The sequence below is a fragment of the Harpegnathos saltator genome, unplaced genomic scaffold (assembly GCF_003227715.2).
Source record: "Harpegnathos saltator strain DR-91 unplaced genomic scaffold, Hsal_v8.6 scaffold138, whole genome shotgun sequence".
Lineage (NCBI taxonomy): Eukaryota > Metazoa > Arthropoda > Insecta > Hymenoptera > Formicidae > Harpegnathos > Harpegnathos saltator.
This window is the reverse complement of record NW_020229915.1, coordinates 194,520-220,491: the sequence shown is the minus strand read 5'-3', so window position 1 is coordinate 220,491 and position 25,972 is coordinate 194,520. Positions and strand designations below refer to the sequence as shown.

The 25,972-nt window shown below is 39.0% G+C and overlaps 1 protein-coding gene across 1 annotated transcript in view; it reads left to right on the top strand.

Annotated features, from left to right (window-relative positions):
• The window catches only part of LOC105191819 (uncharacterized), a 114,676-nt gene extending 88,704 nt beyond the window's left edge, over nt 1-25,972 (top strand). Inside the window, exons 11-15 of the mRNA XM_025308070.1 lie at nt 17,384-17,581; nt 18,999-19,141; nt 19,246-19,467; nt 21,035-21,373; nt 25,877-25,972. Coding sequence (XP_025163855.1) covers nt 17,384-17,581; nt 18,999-19,141; nt 19,246-19,467; nt 21,035-21,373; nt 25,877-25,903 — 929 coding nt within the window. The 3' untranslated portion in view covers nt 25,904-25,972. The remainder of the gene's footprint in view (nt 1-17,383; nt 17,582-18,998; nt 19,142-19,245; nt 19,468-21,034; nt 21,374-25,876) is intronic.

Below are 25,972 nucleotides of genomic sequence, written 5' to 3'. Positions count from 1 at the left end.
AATGGGCTTCCACAACTCATATCGTTGTCAAAAAGAATGGTCAACTGCGAATTACAGGTAATTATAAACCGACACTTAATCCGCAGATAATAATTGACGAGCATCCTATTCCTAAAGCAGAGCATATATTTAGTCAACTGAAAGGTGCTAAATTCTTTTGTCATCTTGATATTATGGATGCATATTCTCATCTCACTCTAGATAACGAATTCGCACAGGCATTAACATTGAACACCCCTACTCACGGGTTAATTCGTTCAATTCGAGCAGTTTGCGGAGCTGCTAGTATTCCCGTGATTTGGCAGCGAAGGATGGAAACCGTATTACAAGGTCTCTTGAATGTTAAAAATTTGTATGATGTGTTATGTCCTGGAGGAGGAACGCAACTTGACGTTTGCTTTCACAAGCTCCGACGTACTCGCAAGTCTGCGGTGCAGATCAAGGATCGGAATGACCCCTTTATCTGGCGCGGACTTACGTCGGTGGTCCTTTATTTAGGTCAAGGAACTGAATCCTTTTACCTGGGATAGGACCGTGAGCGACAGTTGAGGGAAGGGAGAATATTTTATTGAGAATAATTAGTTGGAAAACGTGATTGGCTTATAATTACAAATAATTTGTTTTATTGATGATTAAGCGGAAGTTCACAATGAAATAAAATTTGTACGGTTTTATAATGTGTACGTATAGGTGTAGTTAACAATCGCGCTCAGAACAATGATTCTCGATTACTCAGAACAATATTCCGATAGAGGAAGGTCTAGTGACGGAGAAGCACAAGGTGAGGGTGAAGATCGCGATGATGATATTTCTGAGGGAGAGGGAGAACGAATAGGTATGAGGCCACAGAGTAAGGCCGCATGGAAGCCACGCATACCCCCTCGTAGAAGAGAGGCTGGAGGGGAAGGTATCGGGGATGGGCTCCAAGGTAGACAGCCTGTGGCAGACCGGTCATCTACAGGACTCAGGGATGTTGGAGAGTAAGAGATAGGAGGAGTTACTGGGGGAGAATCGGGAAGGAATAGGAGAGGAGAACGTGCAGATCTTAAAACATTTGATTCGTTATGACGGATAACGTGATCAGGACGATCTTGTAATACAAATTCTAAAGAGGCGACCTCAAAATCCTCGTGGTTTGCACAATTTTCCGTGGTAGTTATATCTGACTGTGATTGAGAAGATTGAGCCACTGAAATCGGATTTCACAATTAAGGAGACATGCCAAGGGGGATAGAGAAAGGAAGAAAAAGGAAAATAAAGACAGAAAAGAAAAGATGAAAAATAGAAAGAAAGGGTAAAAAGAAGATATCAGTAACTTACTGCTGGTTCCCTGATTTTAGTCGATAATGAAAAGTGTAATTGCTGCGTGTCTGTGAGGATGGATGACTCAAGTTCTGCGCCAAGAACAGGAAGCTGGTTTCGGCAGGATCGCTCGCAATGGCCCAAGAATGCACAAGATCGTTGCACCGAATAATTAACAATTGAAAAAATACTGATCTGTCTAAGCCACTAGTAGGCTAGATTGTTAAGAGACCCTGAAGGGGTATTGGAGAGAAGCTTCTGTCTTGGCTGCGGGTCGGTCGAGAAGTGAGTTGGCCTTTTGGCTTTTCTCAAAATGTCAGCTCGGTTGAGAGAGTGGGGTTTTAGGGAATTGGTCCAGAAAGTTTAAGATAATTTTGTAGGAGATAAGATGCATGTGGCAATAAGAGAATTTCGAGAGTCTTTTGTTTAAAAAAAATGTGGCAGCTATCTTGAGAAATATCGATATTTCTAAGAAGGATGTCGTGATACTGTTATCGTTAACTAAGCGCGTGGGAAACAAGATAGAAGTTGGTTCAAGATTGTTAGTATTTCCGGAGCATCGAAACTTCCAAAGATAGCGTCGTGTGGTAACATGCCTGAGCGCATTCGGCCATATAATAATAAATTCAATTTCTCTTATTTATAAAAGAAATCTAGGGTGCGCGGAGTCCGCAGGACGTAACAGATGATATACTTGTTTTTGCAAGCAATTTTGATGGTTTATTACAGGCATTAGATGAAACTCTAGAACGACTAAAAGAACATGGTTTACGCTTAAACCGGAATAAATATTTGCTTCGTTTTCAGTTGAATTCTTAGGACACAGAGTAGACACACTTGGTATACATAAATTGAATAAGCACATTCAAGCTATCAAAAATGCACCAAAACTAACCACCCCAGAAGAATTGCAGCTTTATTTATTGGGAAAGCTATATATTACAGTGCTTTTATCCCGAATTTATCAACAAAAGATCGCCCATTACGAGACAGCAAGTTTAGATGGACACCGGCTGCAGAAAAAGCATACGAAGATATTAAGAAAACATCAATCTTTCTTCAGGTATTAATGCCGTATGATCCAAATCGACCTTCAGTTCTTTCTACATGCCAGCAAAACAGGCTTGGGAGCAGTCTTATCCCACAGATTATGCGATGGTCAAGAGAGGCCAATTGCTTACGCGAATCGCACACTTACTCCTACAGAACAGAAATACCTACAAATCAACTAAGAAGCATTCGCTATCGTCTGGGCTACCCAAAAATACTTTTATTATTTGTATGCAAGACACTTCACATTGGTTACGGATCATAAGCTTTTGACACAAATATGCATCCAAATTTTGACACAAATTGCATCCAAAAAAATCGTTGCCAACACTCTGTATTAGTCGAATAGTTAATTACGCCGATTATTTATCGCATTTTCATTATGACATAATATTCAAGCCTATACATGCAAATGCGAACGCAGACTATTGTTCACGTATGCACTTACCTACGTCTCAATCGATACAACGAATTTCTTTCATAAAGAAAGAAGAGACAGTAGTAGACGGATTCGATAAATTCGTTTTACATCAAATCGAGCAGTTACCAATCTGCGCAGAGAACATTGCACGAGAAACACGAAAAGATTCTCATTTTGGTAAAATAGTTCAGCAACTGGAATCAGGCCAAGACCTTACTCGACTAGGTTATAAGCCACCAGAAACCAACTACAGACTGAGTAATGGATGCCTAGTATTCGAATACAGAATGAATAATCCCGTCAATTTTCAGAGAAGCAGTCCTGAACGAATTGCACACCATGCATTTCGGTATAGTAAAATGAAAGGAATGGCAAGATCGTTTGTATTTTGGCCCGGCATCGACACCGATATCGAGAGAGTGGCAAAAACGTGTGTAGATTGTGCCAAGAATTCACATGAGCCACCGAAGATTCGTATTCATCATTGGGAATACTCAGGGGCTATAAGCTATAAGGAAAAACCTATAAAGAAAAAGCTCGCTCGCTCCTCGTCACGCGCGATCGCCTCTTGTCGCTTACGTTGCCCCTCGCCGCGCGCGCTTGCCTAACATCACTCACTGACTCCGCCTGTATCAAATGTCTACGTGCTTACTGCGGCCGCCCTCCGCTCTCTACGCGCTCGTTGGCTCACATGTTTTAATTAATAACTCGATAACTATTGCCAATTTGACATTATGGTACATGACTTTTCTTCTCGGCTACACCCAATCGATTTCCAACTTTCGTCTGCATAATCAGCTATCAAACACCCTGTATATTATACAAAACTGACACAGAGAAAAATTTCTTTAGGTTTAATATTCTTGTTTGATTTTAAGTTGTTTCATTAAAATATTATATTATATTTTTACAATATCATTTTTAAAAATAAGAACTATTTCATTGAAGAAAACCATGTTGATGAAAAGTATGATTTGAGATATTTTTCAAAAGTCTTTTTTAGATTTAGTAATTAAAATTTTTTATTTAGACTTCCTTGAATTTGTCTTAAACTATTTTTTGGAGGGTTAACCATTATAATATTCCATTATCAGTAATTTTGAAACAGAGCCTATACTGATATTTGTCACATATCGAATGTTGCGTTATTTTAATTTTTGACAAGAAAGGTTATAATGTTTTGTGAATATTATAAGGATATATTATATAAGTACAAGTCACAAGAACATCGTTGGAGTCATTGGAATCACTGCGTGCAACTCGATGGTCAAGTAAAGTTTAACGTGGTTAGCACACGGATGGGTGGGTGACTGCTTGCACCGCTTGGAATCGAACCTATCGACAGACACAAGACATGAGAAAATTAGGAGTAATTTTTTATACAGGGTGTTCAAAAAGTTCTGGTACGACCGGGTAACTCTTAAAATGTTGATTATCGTAAAAAACTTCGACAAAAGTTGCAGGGAATAAAAAAAGGTATTCAATAATGACCTTGACTTTTAATCTTGAGGTAATCTTCAAAGTCAAATGAAGGTCAACCCTGCTTTTTCAAATAAAAGCATGTGTTTTTGATGGCGGAAATCGAAAGAGCGTAAAAGATTACGTCCAGATGTGTCCTTAGTCATGTTGACCTTTGATCTCTCGAAGTTATTTCAAGGTCATTGAACCTTACACTTCCATAAGTTACGGCACAGCCGGATAAATCTGGAAATATTGGTTATCGTAAAACACTTTTTAGATAAAAGTTGCAGGGAATAAAAAAAGATATTCAAAAGTAACCTTGACCTTTGATCTTGAAATGACTTCTAGTGGTCAAAGGTCAACATGACTAAGGACATACAGTGGCGATCAAAAGTTTCGGGCCAAGTAGATTTTTTCGATATTTTGGGCTTAGGAAAAATGAACAAAAAAAGGATTTATTCTACATAGAATAACATGTTTTGTTATGAATAAAACGTTGTTAATAATAAAATAATAGTTAGAATAATTTTTTTATTTAACATAATGTGAAAGACGCATGATCATAAGTATCGGGCCAGGAACTTTAAGGTACTTTGAATCACAAAATAATAATATTTTTAATATTTAGTAGCCATTCCCTTAGAAATAACGACTGCTGCGCAACAACGTGGCATTGACTCGATTAAATGGATGATTACATCTCGACGGATTTTTTTCCATTCTTCACTCAAAGTTTTGAATAAATCTCGTTTATTCGAATGTTTTTTGACTACTCGGCGACCAAGTTCATCCCAAAGATGCTCAATAGGATTTAAATCCGGAGACTGAGCAGGCCATTCTAAAACTTGCACTTTTTTGGCAGATAAATATTGTGATACGATCTTTGAAGCATGTTTCGGATCATTATCATGTTGGGAGATTCACCCAGGAGGCATATTATCCTTGGCATAAGGAAGCATTTGCTTGTTTAGTATGTCCTTATATACAAAGCGATCCATCACACCTTCAATTTCTATCAACGGACCCACTCCTTCATACGATAAGATTCCCTAGACCATGACTCCACCTCCACCGTGTTTCACTGTTGGTATTTGATATTTATAATCATATCTGGCACCAACAGGGCGTCGAACATACTGTTTTCCGTCACTTCCAAATAATTTAAATTTTCCTTCATCAGTAAATAGTATTTTTTTTCCAGTCCTGCACAGTCCAGTCTTTATGATTCTCGGCAAATTGCAATCGGGCTCTCTGATTCTTTTTACTAATGAGAGGTTTCTTCACACCAATACGACCGAAAAGTCCAACGTCCCTCAGACGTCTCGATACTGTGATACGACTCACATCAGCAAGGTTCTCACCGCGTAATTCCTGAGCAATCATACCGGCAGACTTCCGAACGTCAATTAAATATTTTTTTCTTAATAATCTGTCAACCTGCACTGTTGTTTTCCGGGGTCGACCACTTTGTGGACGATTAGCTACACTTCCTGTAGTCTCAAATTTATTGATAATATTATTCACTGTTGTTTTACCTATTGATAACAACGCCGAAATTTCTTGCGATGTCTTGCCTTCTCTTGAAAGCTTCACAACAATTTTGCACAGCTGTATCGCCGTGTGTGGTGACATGATGTTCACTAGACGAATTGTTGCGTACTAATGTAAGCATTTCAGTGCCACAACACTCTCAATATAAACAAATACATCATTAGAGGTCATAGTTATAACTTGGCCCGATATTTTTGAACATGCAAGTTAATGTATTCCGGGAATAATGAAGTAAATAAATACATTCCTATAGCTTAAACTACATTGATTTACTGCTAAAATTAAATATTTTTATGACAGTCAAGTACTTCTGACTTTGCTGTTATTGTTTCTCGAATATCGTAAAAAAAATATTTGGCCCGAAACTTTTGATCGCCACTGTATCTGGACGTAATTTTTTAAGCTCTTTCAGTTTCCGCTATCAAAAACACATGCTTTTATTTGAAGAAACGGGGTTGATTTTCATTTGACCTTGAAGATTATTTCAAGGTCAAAAGTCAAGGTTACCATTGATTACTTTTTTTTATTCCCTGTATCTTTTGTCGAAGAAACTTTTTACGATAACCAGTATTTCAAGAGTTACCGGCCGTACCAGAACTTTTTGAACACTCTGTATAACAATAATATTATAATTATATAACATTTTAGTAATATGTAATATTTCTGTTATATAACTACAGCTTTCTATGAGTGGGAAATTACAACTAACGTGTATGTTGCTTGTAACATACAGGTTACATTACATGTTATTAGGTTATTAGGTGTACAGGGTGGGGAAAAATTATTGGTCATGCTTTTGCCAGTCGATTCTACTCGTCAAGATCGCCAACATACATTATAAACATGGTGTCGCAAAATTAACTTTCAAGATGATTTTCAATGTCAAATTTTTTTATTGGCTTAGTCGATTCTACGAGCTGAGCAAAAGTCTCAAAGGGACCATATGCCGGAAATCAATATTTCATAGAGAAATCTTCGTTTAAAGTTTTTTTGCCTGAAATTTCCAAAAAATCGATTTTTATGAAGTCAGAAAATAAATCTGATGCTTATAAAGTTCTTAAAATCATGTTCTGAATATCCTGATCATGATTAGCGAAAATCATCCCCTAAAAATGACCCTGAAAAATTTGTTTTCAAGGTCAAAAATCTGCTTAATCCACTCTTAGCGCTGCCCAGGAACAACGACGTGGACGTGGTAGATTTCTGTTCCCTTCAGGGTGACTTGATTATTGTGAGTTCCCCTCGCCTCTCACTTCGGGATGACTTGATTATAGTGAATTCCCCTCGCCTCTCACTTCGGAGTGACTTGATTATAGTGAGTTCCCCTCGCCTCTCACTTCGGAGTGACTTGATTATTGTGAGTTCCCCTTGCCTCTCACTTTATCGTCGTCGACGTTGCCTACGAACAAACAGAACTGATCCATCGGCCCCAATAGCCCTGAGGAGTTGTGCTTGTCTGCCAGCTTCAACGTAACGACCACCGTTATCAATGCAAGCTTGGAGTCTCTTCACCAAATTATTTCGCAATCTACGGAGCACAGCTCGGTTTCGTGCTAAAGTAGCAACCGCCTCTTCAATACGATCTCGTAAATCCTGAGCCGTCCTTAAAGCCCTGCCTGACCCATAAACAATGGCTTTCAGAGCTCCCCAGAAATAAAAGTCCAGAGGGTTCAGGTCAGGTGAACGGGCGGGTCATAAGTGTGGCGCAGGATTACGACCGATCTATCGAGTTCCAAAAGCTCGTTGTAAAAAAGCGGGGACCTGCCTGCCGAAATGCGGTGGAGCACCGTCATGCATAAAAAAAATTCGATTACGGGCATTTCTCGGAACCATACGTCGCAGTCGATTCAGGAGAATATGACGTAGAAACCGCAAATACTCAACGCTTGACAATCGGTTTGAGAGAAACACAGGAGCAATATAATTATTCCTGAGTATCCCTGCCCAAACATTGACTGAAAAACGGCCCTGCTGAACTCTTTGGACCATTGCGTGTGGATTGCGTCTGCGCCAGATGCGAACATTTTGCCGGTTCAAAATGGAAGTGCTGGAAAAACTGGATTCATCAGTGAACACTATATTTTTCAAAAAGTGCCGATTTCTTCGAATCTTGCGAACCATCCACCGACAAAAACGAAGACGAGCGATCACTAGGTCGTACCTCATACACTACCTGCACTTTGTAAGGTCGTAGGCCTTCCTCACGGAGAATGCGCAAAATTGTTTTATGATCAACCCCTACTCGCACGCCAATGCGTCGTGATCCCATGACAGGATAAGTTCAAGCTAGAGCAATCACACGTTCCTCAATTCTCCAAGCACACGAGGACGACCTGCCCTACGGTGGTCAGCACTTGCAAAATTCCTTTGCTCCTGATCATGGGATCGTTCATCGAGTCGTTGAAATTCTCGACGATCAGGCACGGACCTTGGACGTAATGGTCTGCCATTAGCTTGGCGTCGCAACCAACTAGCATAAAGAGCTCGTGTATAATTACCATGAGCACGATCAATTGCTCGAAGCATTAGACGTTGGTCACCCCCATCCCGATACGCCCGATCACGGCCACCACGTCAAGGCATGCTACAGCAACGTTATTCTTAGAAAAAATTTGGTAAAAAATTAAAACAATTTTTTTTTATTTTACACTGAAAATTGATTCAAGATCGGCAGCGGTCTTCTAATAATCACGAAAAAGGTCTGGATATGGATGGAAAACTTCTTAAGCACAAGTAACGAATGTCTTATGGAGCGATTTTTATTCCTCTCTGAGGCAAATGACCGTTGCTTTAAGGAACCAACAGCCTTTGAAATGTTACTGCGTACTAAGATACTCCGAAGGGAACTAAAATCTACCACGCCCACTTCGTTGTTCTTGGATAGCGTTCATAGCAGGTTAAGCAGATTTTACACCCATGACAATTAATTTTACGAAATTTTTTGACTTCTAAAAACTTCAAACGAAGATTTCTCTATGAAATATTGATTTTCGGCATATGGTCCTTTTGAGACTTTTGTTCAGCTCGACGAGTAGAATCGACTAAGCTAATAAAAAAATTTGACATTGAAAATGACCTTGAAAATTAATTTTGCGGCACCTTGTTTATGATGCAATGTTGGCGATCTCGACGAGTAGAATCGACTAGCAAAAGCATGACCAATAATTTTTCCCCACCCTGTACGGTCGCGGACATAAAGGTTGTCATTTTTTTTAATGACTTTCGGGATGCATCCCGACTCTAGAAAGGTGAGAGCTGCTGCTCCGTCTGCGGAACACGCCTGCGCAGTAACTCACAACGAAAGGCGAGGAATGAAATATACGTGGTATGACATAAATATGTCAACAATCATTGAATTCAGCGGAGAAAACCGCTCAGTGAGCGATTAGTGACTATTGGTCCTTACTGTTAGATCCTTACATTCAGACTAATAACGTTGACGAATTATTCAACAGTTGCTCAACCGTTGAGTGTCGTGAACGCACCCAATTCTTACATTTTGAAAAATCAGTAGCGGAGGGATACATAGTGCAAGTCATTCAAATAGGAATGCGTCTTTTGCAAGGTATTGAACAGGTATGTATATTAAATTTTAAGTGAAATCGTATTTACCAGGTCTGTAAATATGAAACCGGAATTTGCCCATAGATGGCTGTCAATGTAGTTACCGTCAAACCGCGTCATTGGCGCCATTTCCATTTGTTGACATCTGACAAAGGTTTTCAACTCACAACAATACAAGTTTCATACAACAGCATAGTTTGTAATAGAGTTGAACATGTCGAATTTTGCGCCTGGAAGCTACGATTTGCGGATAGCATTGATTTTCTGTTACCATTTGAAGAAAACTGCTGCAGAATCGCATCGAATACTTGTCGAAGCTTACAGTGAGCATGCTCTTGGTAAATCACAGTGCTTTGAGTGGTTTAAAAAATTCAAACGTGGCGATTTGACGTGAGAAACGAAGAACGTGGAAGACCACCGAAAAAGTTTGAAAACAGCGAATTTCAAGCATTGTTGGATGAGGATGACGCTCAAACGCAATAATAACTCGCGGATCAATTAAATGTGACACGGGAAGCCGTCTCTATACGTTCGAAAGCCATGGGAAAGATCCAGAAGATGGGAAAATGGGTTCCACATGAACTGAATGAAAGACAGCAGGAAAACCGAAAAACCACTTGCAAAATGCTGCTCGCCAGGTACAAAAGAAAGTCATTTCTCCATCGAATTGCGACTGGCGATGAAAAGTGGATATATTTTGAGAATCCTAAGCGTAAAAGATCATGGGTTACTCCAGGCGAACCATCGACATTGACTGCAAGGCCAAATCGCTATGGACGGAAGACAATGCTCTGTGTTTGGTGGGATCAGAAGGGTGTGAACTATTATGAGCTGCTAAAACCTGGCGAAACCGTTAATACTAAATGCCACCGACAACAAATGATCGATTTGAATCAAGCTTTGCGTGAAAAACGACCAGAATATCAAAAAAGGCAACACAAAGTGATTTTGCTTCATGATAATGCACCATCACACACAGCAAAACTGGTCAAGGAAACGATTGAGGTGTTTAGTTGGGAAATACTTTCGCATGCGGCTTACTCACCAGACTTGGTTCCATCCGATTACTACTTATTTGCATCGATGGGACACGCACTTGCTGAGCAGCGTTTCACTTCTTACGAAAATGTACGAAAATGGCTCGATGACTGGTTTGTCTCAAAAGTTTTTTTGGCGTGGCATCCACAAATTCTCAGACAGGTGGGAAGAATATATAGCTAGCGATGGGCAATACTTCAAATCAAATATTTTTTATCATTTTCATACAATAAACGTGTATTTTCCATACAAAAATTCCGGTTTCATATTATTTACATACCTGGTATTTACTCACTAATCGCTCACTGAGCGGTTTTCTCCGCTGAACGCAATATTATTGACATACTTATGTCATACACGTATATTTCATTTTTCGCTTTTCGTTGTGAGTTACTGTGCAGACGTGCTCCGTAGGCGGAGCAGCAGCTTTCATCTTTCTCGAGTCGGGATACGTCCTGAAAGTCATTAAAAAAAAAGTGACAATCTCTATGTCCGCGACCGTACAAATGAATAATCCAATATTTTCAGCTACGTTCAAGGTTTACTTTAAAAGAAAGTAAATTAAATTATTCAATCAAAGTATTCGCCGTGGCTTTCTATAACTTTAAGCCATGTTTCAGGCAGCTGATGAATTCCATCTCGGAAAAATATTACGTCTTTGGACACGATAAAGTCGTCAAGCCCTTTTCGGATCTCAACTGATTGGAAGTGCATATCGGACAGGCGTGTTGCATCGACCGGAACAAGTGATAATCGGAATAAGTGATAATCGGATGGAGCAATGTCTGGTGAATACGCCGAGTGCTGCAAGACGTCCCAGCCAAGACTCATTATGGTGTCTTTTGTATTGGAAGCAATGTGTGGCCTGGCGCTGTCATGCAATAATTTCACTAGACGTTCTCCTTTGCCAGTATACGGGCGTTTTCGTTCCAATTCTTGACTCAAGCAGATTAATTGACGTTGGTAGCACTCCGCAGTAACTGTTTCACCCGGTTCCAACAACTCATAATAAAGCACGCCCTTGATACCCCACCAAATGCAGAGAAGAACCTTCTTTCCGAAGCGATTGGGTTTTGCGACCGATTTTGATGATTCGCCTAGATTTACCAATGACTTTCTGCGTTTCGAATTGTCATAGAGTATCCATTTCTCATCGCCCGTAACGATTTTTCACAAGAAAGACTTTCGACGCTGCTTATTGAGAAGAGAAAGACACGCTGCCACTCGTTGATTTTTGTTGGTTTCAGTGAGTTCATGCGAAACCCATTTTCCTTCTTTCTGGATCTTTTCCATCTCATGTAGGCGTTTGGAAATCGTTTCCTGCGTTACTCCCAACTGTTCTGCAAGCTCTTTTTGTGTTTGTGCCGAATTCTCAGCGAGCAGTTGTTCCAAATTATCATTATCGCACTTCGGAGGGCCTCCAGGGCAGTGTTTGTCGATTATACTGAAATTACCGCTTTTAAACCGTTTAAACCAAAATGCGCACACATCGTACGATACAACACCTTCGCCGAGAAAGGAACAAATCGGTTCGCACGCTCTTGCAGCATTTTTTCCTTGTTGGAATTCGTAAAGAATGCAGTGTCGGATATACACTTTATCTGTTGCCATTTTCGACTGTACTGAACTGAATACTTTTGAAGGTTATGTTGGGCCTTTCGCCAAACTATGGGCAAGAGCACAGGCTTTTGCATAACATATAATACATAACGCATAAGAGAATAAACCAATCAGTTTTCTTCATTTCCTTCCTCAGGACAGAAATGAAGAACTCTGATTGGTTGGTTCTCTTATGCGTTATGTATTATGCGTTATGCAGAAATCTGTGCTCTGGTCCGAAGGGCCCGAAGGGCCAGAGCACAGATTTCTGCATAACGCATAATACATAACGCATAAGAGAACCAACCAATCAGAGTTCTTCATTTCTGTCCTGAGGAAGGAAATGAAGAAAACTGATTGGTTTATTCTCTTATGCGTTATGTATTATGTGTTATGCAAAAGCCTATGCTCTTGCCCTATATGTTCTTTTTAATAGCTATATGTCAACATTGCATCATCACGAAAGAGCGGGAAAATCTATTCAATTTAAAATTGATTTCATAACTGCTTAAAATAATTTCATTTGTACACCTAATACATTTCGTTACATTACGACAATGTAACTGTTATGTAATTGTGTTTGCTGGGAATATATTACAATTGAACCCTAACTTTTGTTAATTTGATGCTTTTGAAATTTCCAAAGGTTGATAAGCTAACAAAACGTAAGGCATTATTGTAACAATATATATTGAGATTAAACTGAGTAAAAAAGTTTAGTACTATTTTCTCTTTCGACAAATAGTTAGTGAAATATCGTAAGTTAAATATTGAAAAAGTTATCGAGTATTCCTTAAATATTTAAAAAATATTCAGCAAATAAAAAAATGTTTCGGACAATAGTTATTTAAATTAATTCATAAAAAAGGATGATGATAAAAATGATGATAATAAAAAAGGTTTTCGTTTAAAAAAAACAATGATCAGTAAATATGTCGAAAGTGGTACCATCTGTAAGCAAAATGATTTAGTTATTATATGACCCTTTTAAAACCATATAACTTTTGTTCAAACATTTTTCTCTAAAATGTGTTTACGGAAAGGTCAGGTGGTATGGGTGGTCTATGATACCGTGTATATTATTTGTTATATCAAATTTTGTATAAAAACAGAACACTTTTAACTATTATTTAGCTATTTAACTATATATTTAACTGTTATATTAATTATGAACCGAGAATAATTCTATCAAATAAAAAATCTAAATTGTCTTCAGATAATTTAGCTAATACACAAGTTTGCAATAGCTTCAAAATTTATGTAAAGGTTTTCCAGGCCAATCGATTACACAGGCCGACATTTTTAAAACCCTGAGACAAGACTATACTTTCTCGAAGGTTTTCGGTCTGCTGAATCCGAATCCGGCAGCGGAATTGCTCCATCACATCAGGTTTTCGAGATATTCTAATCTGAAAGTGCAAAAAACACAGTTTTTCGCTATATTCGGGGTTATATTACAATGTGAATTAATTTTTCTCTACAAAACTCGTTACAGTATCTGAAAGTACTACTCTTCGCCTTCAAAATGCATTTCGAATTTTTCATATATCTTATTTCTTCTCGGAGATATCGTCCGTTGAAATTTTTTAGTTTGGCGTTTTCGTTACTACCTTACAAAAAAAAAGAGAAGTTAATCCGGCAGGTGAAAGTTGTGTAATTATATGTTTTTTGGGACGCTGAACCCGAATTCGTTGTCGGTTCAACCCCATAACCATCAGGTCATGGTTTGTCCCTAATAATTGATCAAAAAAAGGCGAATTCGAAAATCTTTTTTGAGGTTAGGGACAAACCATGACCTGATGGTCATGGGGTTGAACCGACAACGAATTCGGATTCAGCGTCCCAAAAAACATAATTACACAACTTTCACCTTTTTTTTTGTTCACGCAGGGGAAATCCATCATGGATACCCCCGCCCCCCTTGAAGGGGGGCGGGGGTTATGTCGGGCTCTTACCGACTAAAATCCCTGCGGGATGTCTACTTGTCGGACCGTGAGAAGGGGAGTTAGGGGAACTGCTCCCGCATTCCCTCTCCAACCCCCCGGCCCCAGTTGCCTTCTTGTACCGCACCCCCTTCCTCTTTCGGGGAATTAGTGGGAGGAGCGCGATCTCCGGCGGGTAACCCCGCCGGTTGGCCTTCTGGTATCTCCTAGAAGGAAGGGGACATCCACCCTTCCTCCTTATCCCCCCCTTCCTGAAAGATTCAGGGAGGGGAGGGGATTGGCGAGGTGGGCCGACCCCAATCGGATTGTCCACCTCCCCTTTACACAACTTTCACCTGCCGGATTAACTTCTTTTTTTTTGTAAGGTAGTAACGAAAACGCCAAACTAAAAAATTTCAACGGACGATATCTTCGAGAAGAAATAAGATATATGAAAAATACAAAATGCATTTTGAAGGTGAAGAGTAGTACTTTCAGATACTGTAACGAGTTTTGTAGAGAAAAATTAATTCACGTTGTAATATAACCCCGAATATAGCGAAAAACTGTGTTTTTTGCACTTTCAGATTAGAATATCTCGCAAACCTGATGTGATGGAGCAATTCCGCTGCCGGATTCGGATTCAGCGGACCGAAAACCTTCGGGAAAGTATAGTCTGGTCTCAGGGTCTGGAGTTTCGTAAAATTTTGTCGGCCTGTGTTATTGGAGGATTATTTGTTCCTCGGATTAGAACATGTCCAGGTTTTAAATAGAAACTAACGACGGTATCATGTTCAGCAAGTCAAAATCCTCTGGAAATGATATGTTTTGTCCGTTTCCTACGATGGGCCAAAATTAGCTCTTTTCACCCATTATTCTTTCTCAAAGATGTAGTGACAATTGTTTTGCAATAAATACACATTTTCCTTGAAACTTCTTCATAAGACTCGTATAATAAGAAACGTTTTCAACTGAATTACATTCGATGATTGTGCAAGCCAGTTTAAAGTCATTATGCTATTTTTCTATTTGCACGCTATATATAGACGACTTGATATTTGGGATCGTTGTGTTCATAGAATATTCAATTGGCTGTTCTTTTTCCAAAGCACTTTTTGGCAGCTTTCAACAAATCTCGCTTATCAGAGTCTTTATTATATTGTGCTCTTTGAGATTTTTTGTGAAAAAGGATTAAATCTCCAAGCCTTCGAATATTAAAGAAACTTCAAACATGAATTTCTACTGAATATTTATCAGTGTACATTTATCAGTACATCAACAATCGACGATCATATGCAGATTAAACACACTTCATATGTATCCATGCCTATAAAGAAATTTCAGGAAATATAATTTTGCTCCAATTGCTATCGATGATTGCCCAATTCATTTGTTTTTCAATATATTTTTCATTAAGCAACGTTTTCTCACGTGCACTTTGCTAAATAAATTTCATTTCTTCCAAATAGCGTTTGATGGTCATTAAATCAAATTTTATTCCCTTTTTGGCTAGTTTTTTTTGAGTTTGTCTCAGAGTTAGCAGAGGAATTTGCTCATACATACATTCAAATATTTTATTCTTTTATGATGTCGAGATTCACTCTTTACCGCATCTTGACAGGTCATCGACAGTTCTAGTTCTAGTTCTCCTTATACCGTGTCACCTATTTTTCTACAAGCTATCTTGATCTTTTCATATACTTGGCAGCAGCTATGAAAGACATTTTGGGAACTTTAGTGTGAAAATATAAGAACACAGCTTCATAACACTTTAAATATGCTGCACTCATCTCGAAAGTTGCCTGTAAAGAGTCTAATCTCAAACATAATTGGAATGCGTGCTATATTACGTAGCAAAGGGTATCTTTACTTATCAAATTCTCGAGGTTCCTTCTTTTAAGTACAGAGCTGTAGATATTAATGCTATATGTTTGCAGGACTTCAATATGGAGAAATTTACATAAATTAGAAGACAGTATACTTTTATAATATTGCACCTTAAAAAAATATCCATTAATCTTTCAGATTTGTTTTGCTATTTGCAAAATAAATATAAAATTTAAATTTTGATCCGAGATGATATTTCATAATTTGTTTCTCCTGACTATTTTAAGTAAAAAGATGTTGGCACTGTATACTGATCATAATTGATATATAATAATCAATTGATATATTAGGAGATTGTATTAATTCTAGTCTTACTTTATCAATTCTTTCTTCATCTAAAAAAAATGGTTAAATTTACATCAATCAAAATATTTTTCGTCATTAGCCGTGACTTTTTCTTATCTTTCTGGCAGCGATTCCGCGACGATAGAACGATCTGTCTTTCGAAGCAATCCAGACACCTATTTTTGCACATCCTCGTAATTATTAAAGTGTGTATCTGCCAAAGTTGCATCGATCGGAATAGATGGTAATCAGATGGTGCTAGGTCTGGAGAGTATGCTGAATATGGAAAGATCTCCCATTCGAGTACTAACAATGTTTGTTTAACGATTAAAGCAACATGTGGACGAGTATTCTCGTGCAAAAGAATTATTTTGCATCTATTACTGGCTATCGCTGGCTTTTTTTGCATCAATTCGATTTGTTCAATTGTTATCGCTCCTCCGTAACTGTTTCATTCGGTTTTAGAAGCTCATACATACACATTTTCAATATCCTACCAAGCAAATAAAGCATTGCTTTGCATTGTAACCTTAAATATTAAAGTTTTGATGTCGATGTTGATGATTGTCCTGAATCAACCCATAATTTTTTTCGTTTTGAATTATCAAAATAATTCCACGTTCCATCTGCAGTTACAATTCACCACAACTTTTTTTCTGTCCGGCAAGCAAAAATATGGCGATATTTAAACGATTTGCAGTGGCACTTTCATGTGGAGCCCATTTGTCTTCTTTTTGAATTTTTCCCATGGCATGTAAGCATTAAGAAATTATTCATTTATCGATGTTGAGTTATTCAGCCAATTATTTTTCTGTTTGAACGGTGTTTTCATACAATAATGCTTACAACTCAGAATTTTAGAATTTTCTTGATTGACCAGTACATTTTTTGTCACTCAAATCAAAATCACCACTTTTAAGTCGTTGAAACCAAAATTTACAATTGGAATACGATGGAGCTTGATCATCATAAGTTGTAACAAGCATTTCATAAGCTTCAATTGCCGATTTTTTCAAAACAAACAAAAAAAATAATAAATGTCGAAAACACAATTTTATACGATTCATTTTAGACGCGAATAAACAATGAAACTATCAGGAACAATAGAGCATAAACTATCATATATCATAGAAAAATGTCAAATCTTCTAGTGTTGCCGGATTTCAACATTCGTACTAACCATTAACTTATTACTAAAGCCATCTATTGCTAGGGGCCAGAACTAATTCAATCTCCTAATATAATAATCTCTTGTTAATATAGTCATTGCGGAACGCGCCTTTGACTGAATTTGTGTTTGCAGTTGTGCATGTTGAGGCAGTTTTGGAATTAGCTAATATTACTCAACCGTATACAATACCGATATATCTCATTGAGCGTGGCGCCAATAGTATTACCAACATTGTATTGAAGAAGACTACGAATTTGAAATTTATGACTTCGGTGATAAAGCAAGCGTATATATTTCTAGTGGTTGCTGTGTCACGTAAATCATTCAAAGGTAAGAAGTGAAATATTGGGTCTGGGAAAAAGTTCGTGGCGTTTTTTTAGTAAAATTCAACTGGTTTTCTTATAGTGTGAAAATGAATTTATTTAAACCAAATATGCTTCATTATTATCGAAAATGTTTCGCCATTCTTCGGGTAGAGCCATGATGCTATCGGTGAAGAACTTCTGTAGTTTCTGGTTGAAAAACTGAATCAAGTGGTTTTCACAGGCTTCTTTTGAAACCAGCTTAATTCCATTGAGAGAGTACTGCAGAGATCGGAACAAGTGATAGTCAGAGGGTGCTATGTCTGGACTATACGGTGGATGCATCAAAACTTCCCAACCAAGCTCTCCCAATTCTTGACGGGTTATAAAAGAAGTGTGTGGTCGGGCGTTGTCTTGATGGAAGACAACACCTTTCCTATTATTCAATTCGGGCCGTTTTCTTTCAGTTACCTGGCGTAATCTCTCTAGTTGTCCACAGTAGAGTTGAGAATCAATCGTCTGACCAACTGGAAGTAGCTCATGGTGGACAATTCCCTTCCAGTCCGACCACACAGCATCACCTTTCTCGGCATTAATCCTGGCTCCGCGAACGCTTGTGACGGCTCACCATCCCTTATCCACGATCTTTTACGCTTCCGATTGTCGTACGTGATCCATTTTTCATCATCGGTTATGACACGTTTCAGAAATGGCTCGATTTTATTGCATTTCAGCACCGCATCGCAGATGTGAATTCAGTCTATCATGTTTTTCGCACTCAACTCATGAGGAACCCATACATTGAGCTTCTTTTTGTAGCCAGCTTTGTGTAAATGATTCAAAACAGTTTTGTGGTCAATGCCTAGCTCCATACCAATATCGACACTGCTGATATGCTTATCTTGCTAGACTTTTTCAAGAATTTCATCAGTTTTTTCAATGATTGGACGACCAGAGCGTGACTTATCTTTCATATCAAAATTACCTGAACGAAAGCGAGCGAACCATTTCCGCGCAGCAGATTTTGATAAAGTACCTTCACCGTACACAGCACAAATTTTTTCATAAGCCTGAGCAGCGTTCTTCCCTTTGTTGTAATAATATTGCAAAATATGGCGCAATTTTTCATTACTTTTCTCCATTTTCAAACGCAAACAACTTTCCAACCACTACACCAATTTCGATGTTTATACACTCAAAGTAACGCTCGAAGTGTCACCTTTCCAACGAGTATTCAGTAGTGTCGCTGCGATCTGTGTTTCCTGAGTTATTTGCAATTGACGCCATCTATCGGGAAAAACGCCACGAACTTTTTCCCAGACCCAATATATAAATAAGGGCAATTTTATTGAAACGATTGTAAAGATTATGCATGTTTTTAGCAAAAAATAAAGGCAGTTTTCCAATGTAGAATAATATATTTAGTAGAAACGTTTCTATTATAGTGCTTCGAATCTACTTAAAGAATGCTGCGCTACTAAAGAATCTGTATATTTACGGATTTTCGAAGGAAAGATCGGAATTATCGTCGATCAGCGTGAAGTTGCTTGCGTTCATAGTTCATTGTCAGAAGAGATCCGTGATTAAGGTAACGGCGCTAAAGGATCGCTTGCAAGAGATCCATGCGCGTGAATTATAGTTTTGCAAAAATGTTGAAATATCTTAATTTCAAATATCTTGCATGAATTTCAGTGCAAACAGTCGTTGATCGTCCATGTGAAAAGCTTGGTCGAATTGTTAACGTACACGTCAAAATCGCCATGCTGCGTAATGAATGGAATGCAATTTATATGTGAGCTTTTAACACAGAATTTTGACGGATCGGCTGTTACTTTACAAAAGATTGTGGCTAATACCGAAGATGCGGATATGATTATCAACCTCTATGAACTTCTTCATATCATTCATGCGCAGGTTAATTATATTTAAAATTATCTATCGCGATCTATTGGGTGAGTGCAAAAGTTCGTGCGGAGTTTCAATAGATAGAGTTATAAGCGTCGTAAAGTGTTGTCATTAATACTTCCATCTACATATTATATAACGTTGGAAAGGTGACGTCTTCAGCTATTATTAAAAAAAAAATCATTTGTTTTCATACAAACTGCTTCGAGAAATATCATTTTAAAAATGAATATCAATAAGGTGCATTTACGGCATGTTATGCTTTACGAGTTTCGGAAGGGAATAAACGTTGCCGCAGCCGTAAAAAACATTCAGGATGTTTATCAGGATGAAGCACCAGCTAAACGAACTGTGGAAAAATGGTTTGCTAAATTTCGGCGCGGAGAATTTAACCTTGAAGACGAGCCACGCTCTGGTCGACCTTCTAACATTGATGACGATGTTTTGCGTACTTTAGTGCTCAATAATCCGCGAATTTCAACAGAAGAAGTTGCTACAGCACTAAACGTTGACCGATCAACCGCTTTTCGGCGTTTAAAAAAGATGGGATTCGATTTGAAGCTCGATATATGGGTGCCCCATTTGCTGACCGAGAAGAACAAAATCAAGCGAATTTCTGCAGCCGTTTCTTTACTCGGGCGGCTCAATAATGAGTCGTTTTTGGATCGACTAGTGACGGCCGATGAGAAATGGGTCCTCTACAACAATGTTCAGCGCAAACGGACATGGAAACAATCAGGTGAGCATGGTGACGCAATGCTAAAGGCCAGTTTGCACTCGATGAAGGTGATGCTCTCTGTTTGGTGGGATTGCAAGGGCATAATCTATTTCGAGCTTCTCCCCGCTGGCGAAACGATTGATTCGGACAAGTATTGTCGCCAATTAACCAATCTGAATCGAGAAATAAAAGAGAAACGTCTGATTTTGTCAAATCGCAAGGGAGTCGTCTTTCATCACGACAACGCCAGACCACACGTTTCGAAAAAGACGCTGCACAAACTGAAGAGCCTGAAATGGGATGTCTTAACGCATCCACCGTATTCTCCTGATATCGCACCATCTGACTATCACTTGTTCCGGTCATTGCAAAATTATTTAAATGGAAAAAACTTTGACTCTTTGGAGGCCTTAAAAAACGGCGTCTCTTCGTTCTTCGAATCTAAACCACGCAGTTTTTATGATCGAGGCATCCGTATGCTGCCAGAACGTTGGGAAAAGATTATAGAAAACGATGGAGAATATATCATTGATTGAATAAAGATTTTTATTTGCCTAATCACTGTGTGACTTTTACTCACAAACTCCGCACGAACTTTTGCACTCACCCAATAGAAGCGTACGAGAATATCTCGTATTGCGACGAAAAGTGTATCTTAGGAAAGTTGACGATTCTTTCTTCGCTTAGAGAGAGAGAGAGGGGGGAGAGAGAGAAAGAGAGAGGGAGAGAGAGAAGGAGAGGAAAACAGAGGGAGAGAGGGGGAGAGAGGGGGAGAGGAAAGAGGTTGACATAATTATCTAATAATTTAGAATTGCTTTAATCAGTTGTCTTTAAATTATCGTTTTTTTTTCGTTTTAGAAAGATTCTGCGCAAAGAGACATGACGTATCAATGTTTAACGGCTTTGTTGGACTTTTGCTATACCGAAATGGTGGCGCTGATACCCCATCTCTGCGCAGTAATGAGTAATTATGATCTCGTCTTCAATGTCACGAACACGCGCCACGTGTCATGTCATTTTGTGAAGTTTGCCTCCGCGTGGCTTTGTTATCGCAAGACGAGTTGTAATGATGCATTATGGAACTCCAGATCGTTGTACAGGTCACCTTTTGACGAAGTTTTGGTCTACCTTAAAGAGTATTCCATAATAATTAATACCAAGGGCTTGAAAGACGCTTATCTGGAATTACAGCACGCGGTAAATGTTGTACCCTCCATTCTAACGAACGTTAATTGCAAATCGTACCCTGTACGCAAGATATCCCGCAACTCGTTCCAAGGAATTCATGGAAACATGGAGCAGATTATAGCATATGTAAAAGTCTTGTTTTGTGATATTCGTACTAATTATTGGGTCATTAATTATAGAAATCTGACAAATAATAGTGCGCCGAAATAGTATTGGAGGAATATTTCAACTGCTCATTCTTACAATTAGCGCGACCCAATCGATCTAGTAAACCGCTGGCGGCGTGCGGCGAGACGTAGAAGCGGCGAGATAAGACACGAATAGCGGCGTGTTGTTCTTCCCCTCGCCGCGCGCCGGCAACAGTTGCTATATTCCGTTCATGGAGAGAACGACCAGGCATTTCGTCTAGTTCGGTCAGATCCCGCCTGACGGGACACCTATTGTCCCCTTCCACGCTACCAAGCCAGGTCAGACTCGGCTACAGCTGGAAGGGGAGACTGTGCGTATAAATACGCACTAACATATTTCGAACATTTGAAGGTTAGTCGTTACGTACTGCGGTATGATAGCGCGATGTTCAAATTATTTCAACTATTCTATTTACAGAAAGTTGATTGTGCGCCGGGACCCAAGCGAATGATAATTACATACACAGTATTGAGTAGCGTGCACATAGACATAGTATACCTAGACTGCGCGTTCTCCTAAATTTCAAGGATAGGAGTAAACCTCATGTAGAAAAGAATGCATTCTGTTTTGTCTGTACGTTCTCTCTCACATACTCTCGATGGAAGGGGAATAAGGAAGGGGCAGTTGCTAACCTATACGACAGTGTAGCGGCTGTAACTGTATATACCTCGGGATGAGCTGAAGGCAAGGTGATCTAGGTTGATCATTATATTGGAAAAAAAAAACAGTGCCTCTTTCCTTCCATCAAGAGTATGAAAAAGAGAACGCACAGACAAAACGGAGTGCATTCTTTTCTACGTGAGCTCTATCCCCACTACCCCCACTTGAATACGCAGTCTAGGTATACTATGTCTATGAGTGTGCACGAGTCTCCCCACTCTGCCCACAGCTGCGCGGAGCTAGTCGTTCTCCCCGTGAACGGAGTATAGATCAATTAGGCTGCGTTATAGCTTGAGAGGCTGCAAAGCTTCTTCAATCATACATTTTGACGCATCCCCACTCCTCAGATTTCTGTTATTAATAACGATATCTATTGCGGATATTTGCGCCACTTTCGAGATATTCACTGATCATTACTTTTCTTAAATGGAAACACGAATTTTTCATTATATCTTTTTCTATCAATTAATTTGAACAACTTTTATCTGAAACATTTTTTATTTGCCGAAAATTTTTGAAATATTAAAAAAAACTTGAATACTTGATAACTTTTTCAGTATTTAACTTACGATATCTCGTTAGTTGTCGAACGAAAAAGTGGTACTAGATTTATTATTTCGTGTCAAGAATATATTATTATAAAAACGTCCTGATTTTGGTTAATTTAATAATTTTGAAATTTTCAAATGTCAATAAGTTAACAAAAGCCAGGGCGCTATTATAACAATATATTCTTAAAACTAAATAGAGCAAAAAAGTCTAGTACCACTTTTTTTTCCGACAGATAGTGAGATATGGTACGTTAAATATTGTTAAATATTAAAAAGTTATCAAGTTAATAATAAGGAGGCTAAAAAATGGGAAAGCGATGGGGGGGATGGAATTCCAAATGAGGTGTGGAAGTATGGGGGGGAAGAAGTGGAAGAGTGGATATGGGAGATTTGTGATAGGGTGTGGAAGGGTGAGGAATGGCTGGATTGGAAAGAGGAAGTTATTGTGCCAATATTAAAGAAGGAAGGAAAAGAGAGACCGGAAGATTACAGAGGAGTGACGTTGACGCAGACGGCGTATAAGATATACGTTGCAATTTTGGCAGAAGGCTGAAGGAGGAGATAAAGGAAAAAGAGTTGTTGCCTCCGAGTCAGACGGGCTTCAGAAAAGGGGTGGGAGCCATAGATAACATATATGTACTGAATTATTTAGTGAATAGACAAATAGATAAGCAAGGGAAGATGATGGTGCTATTTATGGGTTTGAAGGCGGTGTTTGACTCAGTGGGTAGGGGGGTACTGATGGAAGCGAGGAAGAGAAGGGGAATATGCGAAGGTATAATCAGAAGATGCGAAGAGTTGTTAAGAGAAACAGTCTGTAGAGTGAGGGTGGGGGAAAGGGAAGGGGAAAGGTTCTGGATGATGAGGGGAGTAAGGCAGGGCTGTCCAATAAGTTCAAATTTGTCTACCTTGTTGGTGGCGGATATGGATGAAAAGTTAGAGAGAGGAGGATGGGGGGGAGTGAGGTTGAAGGATAGGAAGGTGTACTCATTGGCCTATGCGGATGATGTTGCGATGTTGACAGAGGATCAAGAGGGATTAAAGGGAATGATGGCAAGGATGGAGAGATATTTAGATGGGAAAGGATTGGAAGTAAATGTGGATAAAACAAAGGTGATGAAGAAAATAGAGGAGGCAAGGGAGTTTAAGTATTTAGGATACACAATAAAGAATAATGGATCACAGGAGGCACAAGTGAGGGAGAGGATAAAAAGAGGGGCAATACTGGGACAGGTGTGGGGAATAGGAAAGAGGAGATTTGGAGGGGACTGGGGAAGAAGAATTTGGTTGTTCGATAGGCTGATATGGTCGGTGATGAGTTATGGGATAGAAATTTGGGGATGGAAAGAGAGAGAGGGAATAGAAAGGGTGCATGAGAATATTTAAGATGGGTGTTAGGAGTGAAAAGGTGCATGCCAGAGTACATTGTTAGAGAGGAGATGCAGAGAGAGAAAATAAGTGGAAAGGCAGGATTGAGGGCATGGGGATATGAAAAGAAATTGGAGAAAGGGAGGGGAGGGAAGCTAGCAAGGTGTTGGGTAGAAATGAGGGAAGGAATGAAAAAAGGAAGGGCAAGGAAGGGATGGGAGGAAGAGAGGAAGGCGTACATAGAGACAAAAGGGTGGAGGATAGAGGAGGTAGAGGAATTGAGGGAGAGGGGAGAGATGAGAGGGGAAAAATAGTGGAAAGAGAGAGGAAGCAGCAAAGGGAAGAAAGGTGGAAGAAAATTGAGGAGTCAAGATATAATGGATGGTATAGATAGATAAAGGAGGTGGCAGTGCCAAAGTATTTAAAGAAAAGTTGGGGAGAAAGTAGGTGGCAAAGAGTTGCAAGATATAGATTAGGAAATGGAATGAAAGGAGGGAAAACTTGGAGGGGGAGGAAGAAAAGAAGTGTAGGATATGTGGGGTAGAAAAGGAAGTATGGGAGCACGTGTGGGAATGTGTAGGGTTGGGGGAGGAAGGGACATGGCAGGAGATGGCGGGGGAGGTTTTGGGGAAGGAGGGAAGGAGGGGGAGGGAGAGAAATTGTTAAGGGAGTTGGATAGGGTAAGTGGGGAGGGGAAGAGTGAGTGGAAGGATGAGTGTGAGGAGGATGAGATTAGGGAAGATAAACTGTAAACGGGAACGGAAGTCCAGAATAGGAGAGGGAGTTACGTAGAGTGTGTGTGTGTATAGGTAGGGAGAAGGATAGGATAGGATAGAATAAGTAGGTTAAGATAGAGAATAAGAGAAGTGTATGAAATTCGTAACCCTAAGGGGAATCAATAAATTAATATATCATATATTAAAAAGTTATCAAGTTTTCCTTAAATATCTCAAAACATATTAGGCAAATAAAAAAATTGTTCTAGACAAAAGTTGTTCAAATTAATTGATAGAAAAAGATAATATAATAAGAAATTGGTTTTTCATTTAAGAAAAGTAATGATCAGTGAATATCTCGAAAATAGTGACATCTGTAAGCAAACCGATATAGTTGTTTTATGTTCCCTTTGAAACCATACTATTCTCTGAACTATAGTCTGAAATTTTCTCTAAAGTGTCACGTTAAAGTCGGGTGTTTGATACGTATGGACTGGGATACCCTGTATGTATAGGATATCTCAAAACAATGGACATGGGATGTAGAACATGGGATCAAGATAAACAAAAAGTCTGGTACTGTTTTACAATATTCGCAATAATTATTATTATTAATTATAGGATTCTGAGGAGTGAGCGCGAGTCGAGATGGATGATTGGAAAAGCATTGTAGCTATTTGGGTAAGAATGCGGCCAAATCTATCTAGCAACTGTTGCCGGCGCTAGGTGAGCGAAAGAACAACGATTTGTCTTATTTCGTCGCTCTTACGTTCCGCCATATGCCGGAAACAGTTGCTAGATCGATTAAGCAGCGCTGTGTTCCAAGCGGCTGCCACGCTTCTCCAACCATCCATTACGGCGCGCGGTCTTCGGCAGATTTCTGTAATTAATAACTATCGATAACTATCGCAAATATCGCAAAATAGTATGAGACTTTATGTTTATCGTATTCTGCTCTGTCTCCACGAATTACTCGTACCGATTTATGAAACACCTTATATATATATATATTTCTTTCTTCTTTACAGTTGTTGCAGTATTCGAGTGAACAATAATAAAACTTGTAGATCATATTACTTTATATTACAGTACAAATGGTTTATATAAATTTAATAAAGTTACAA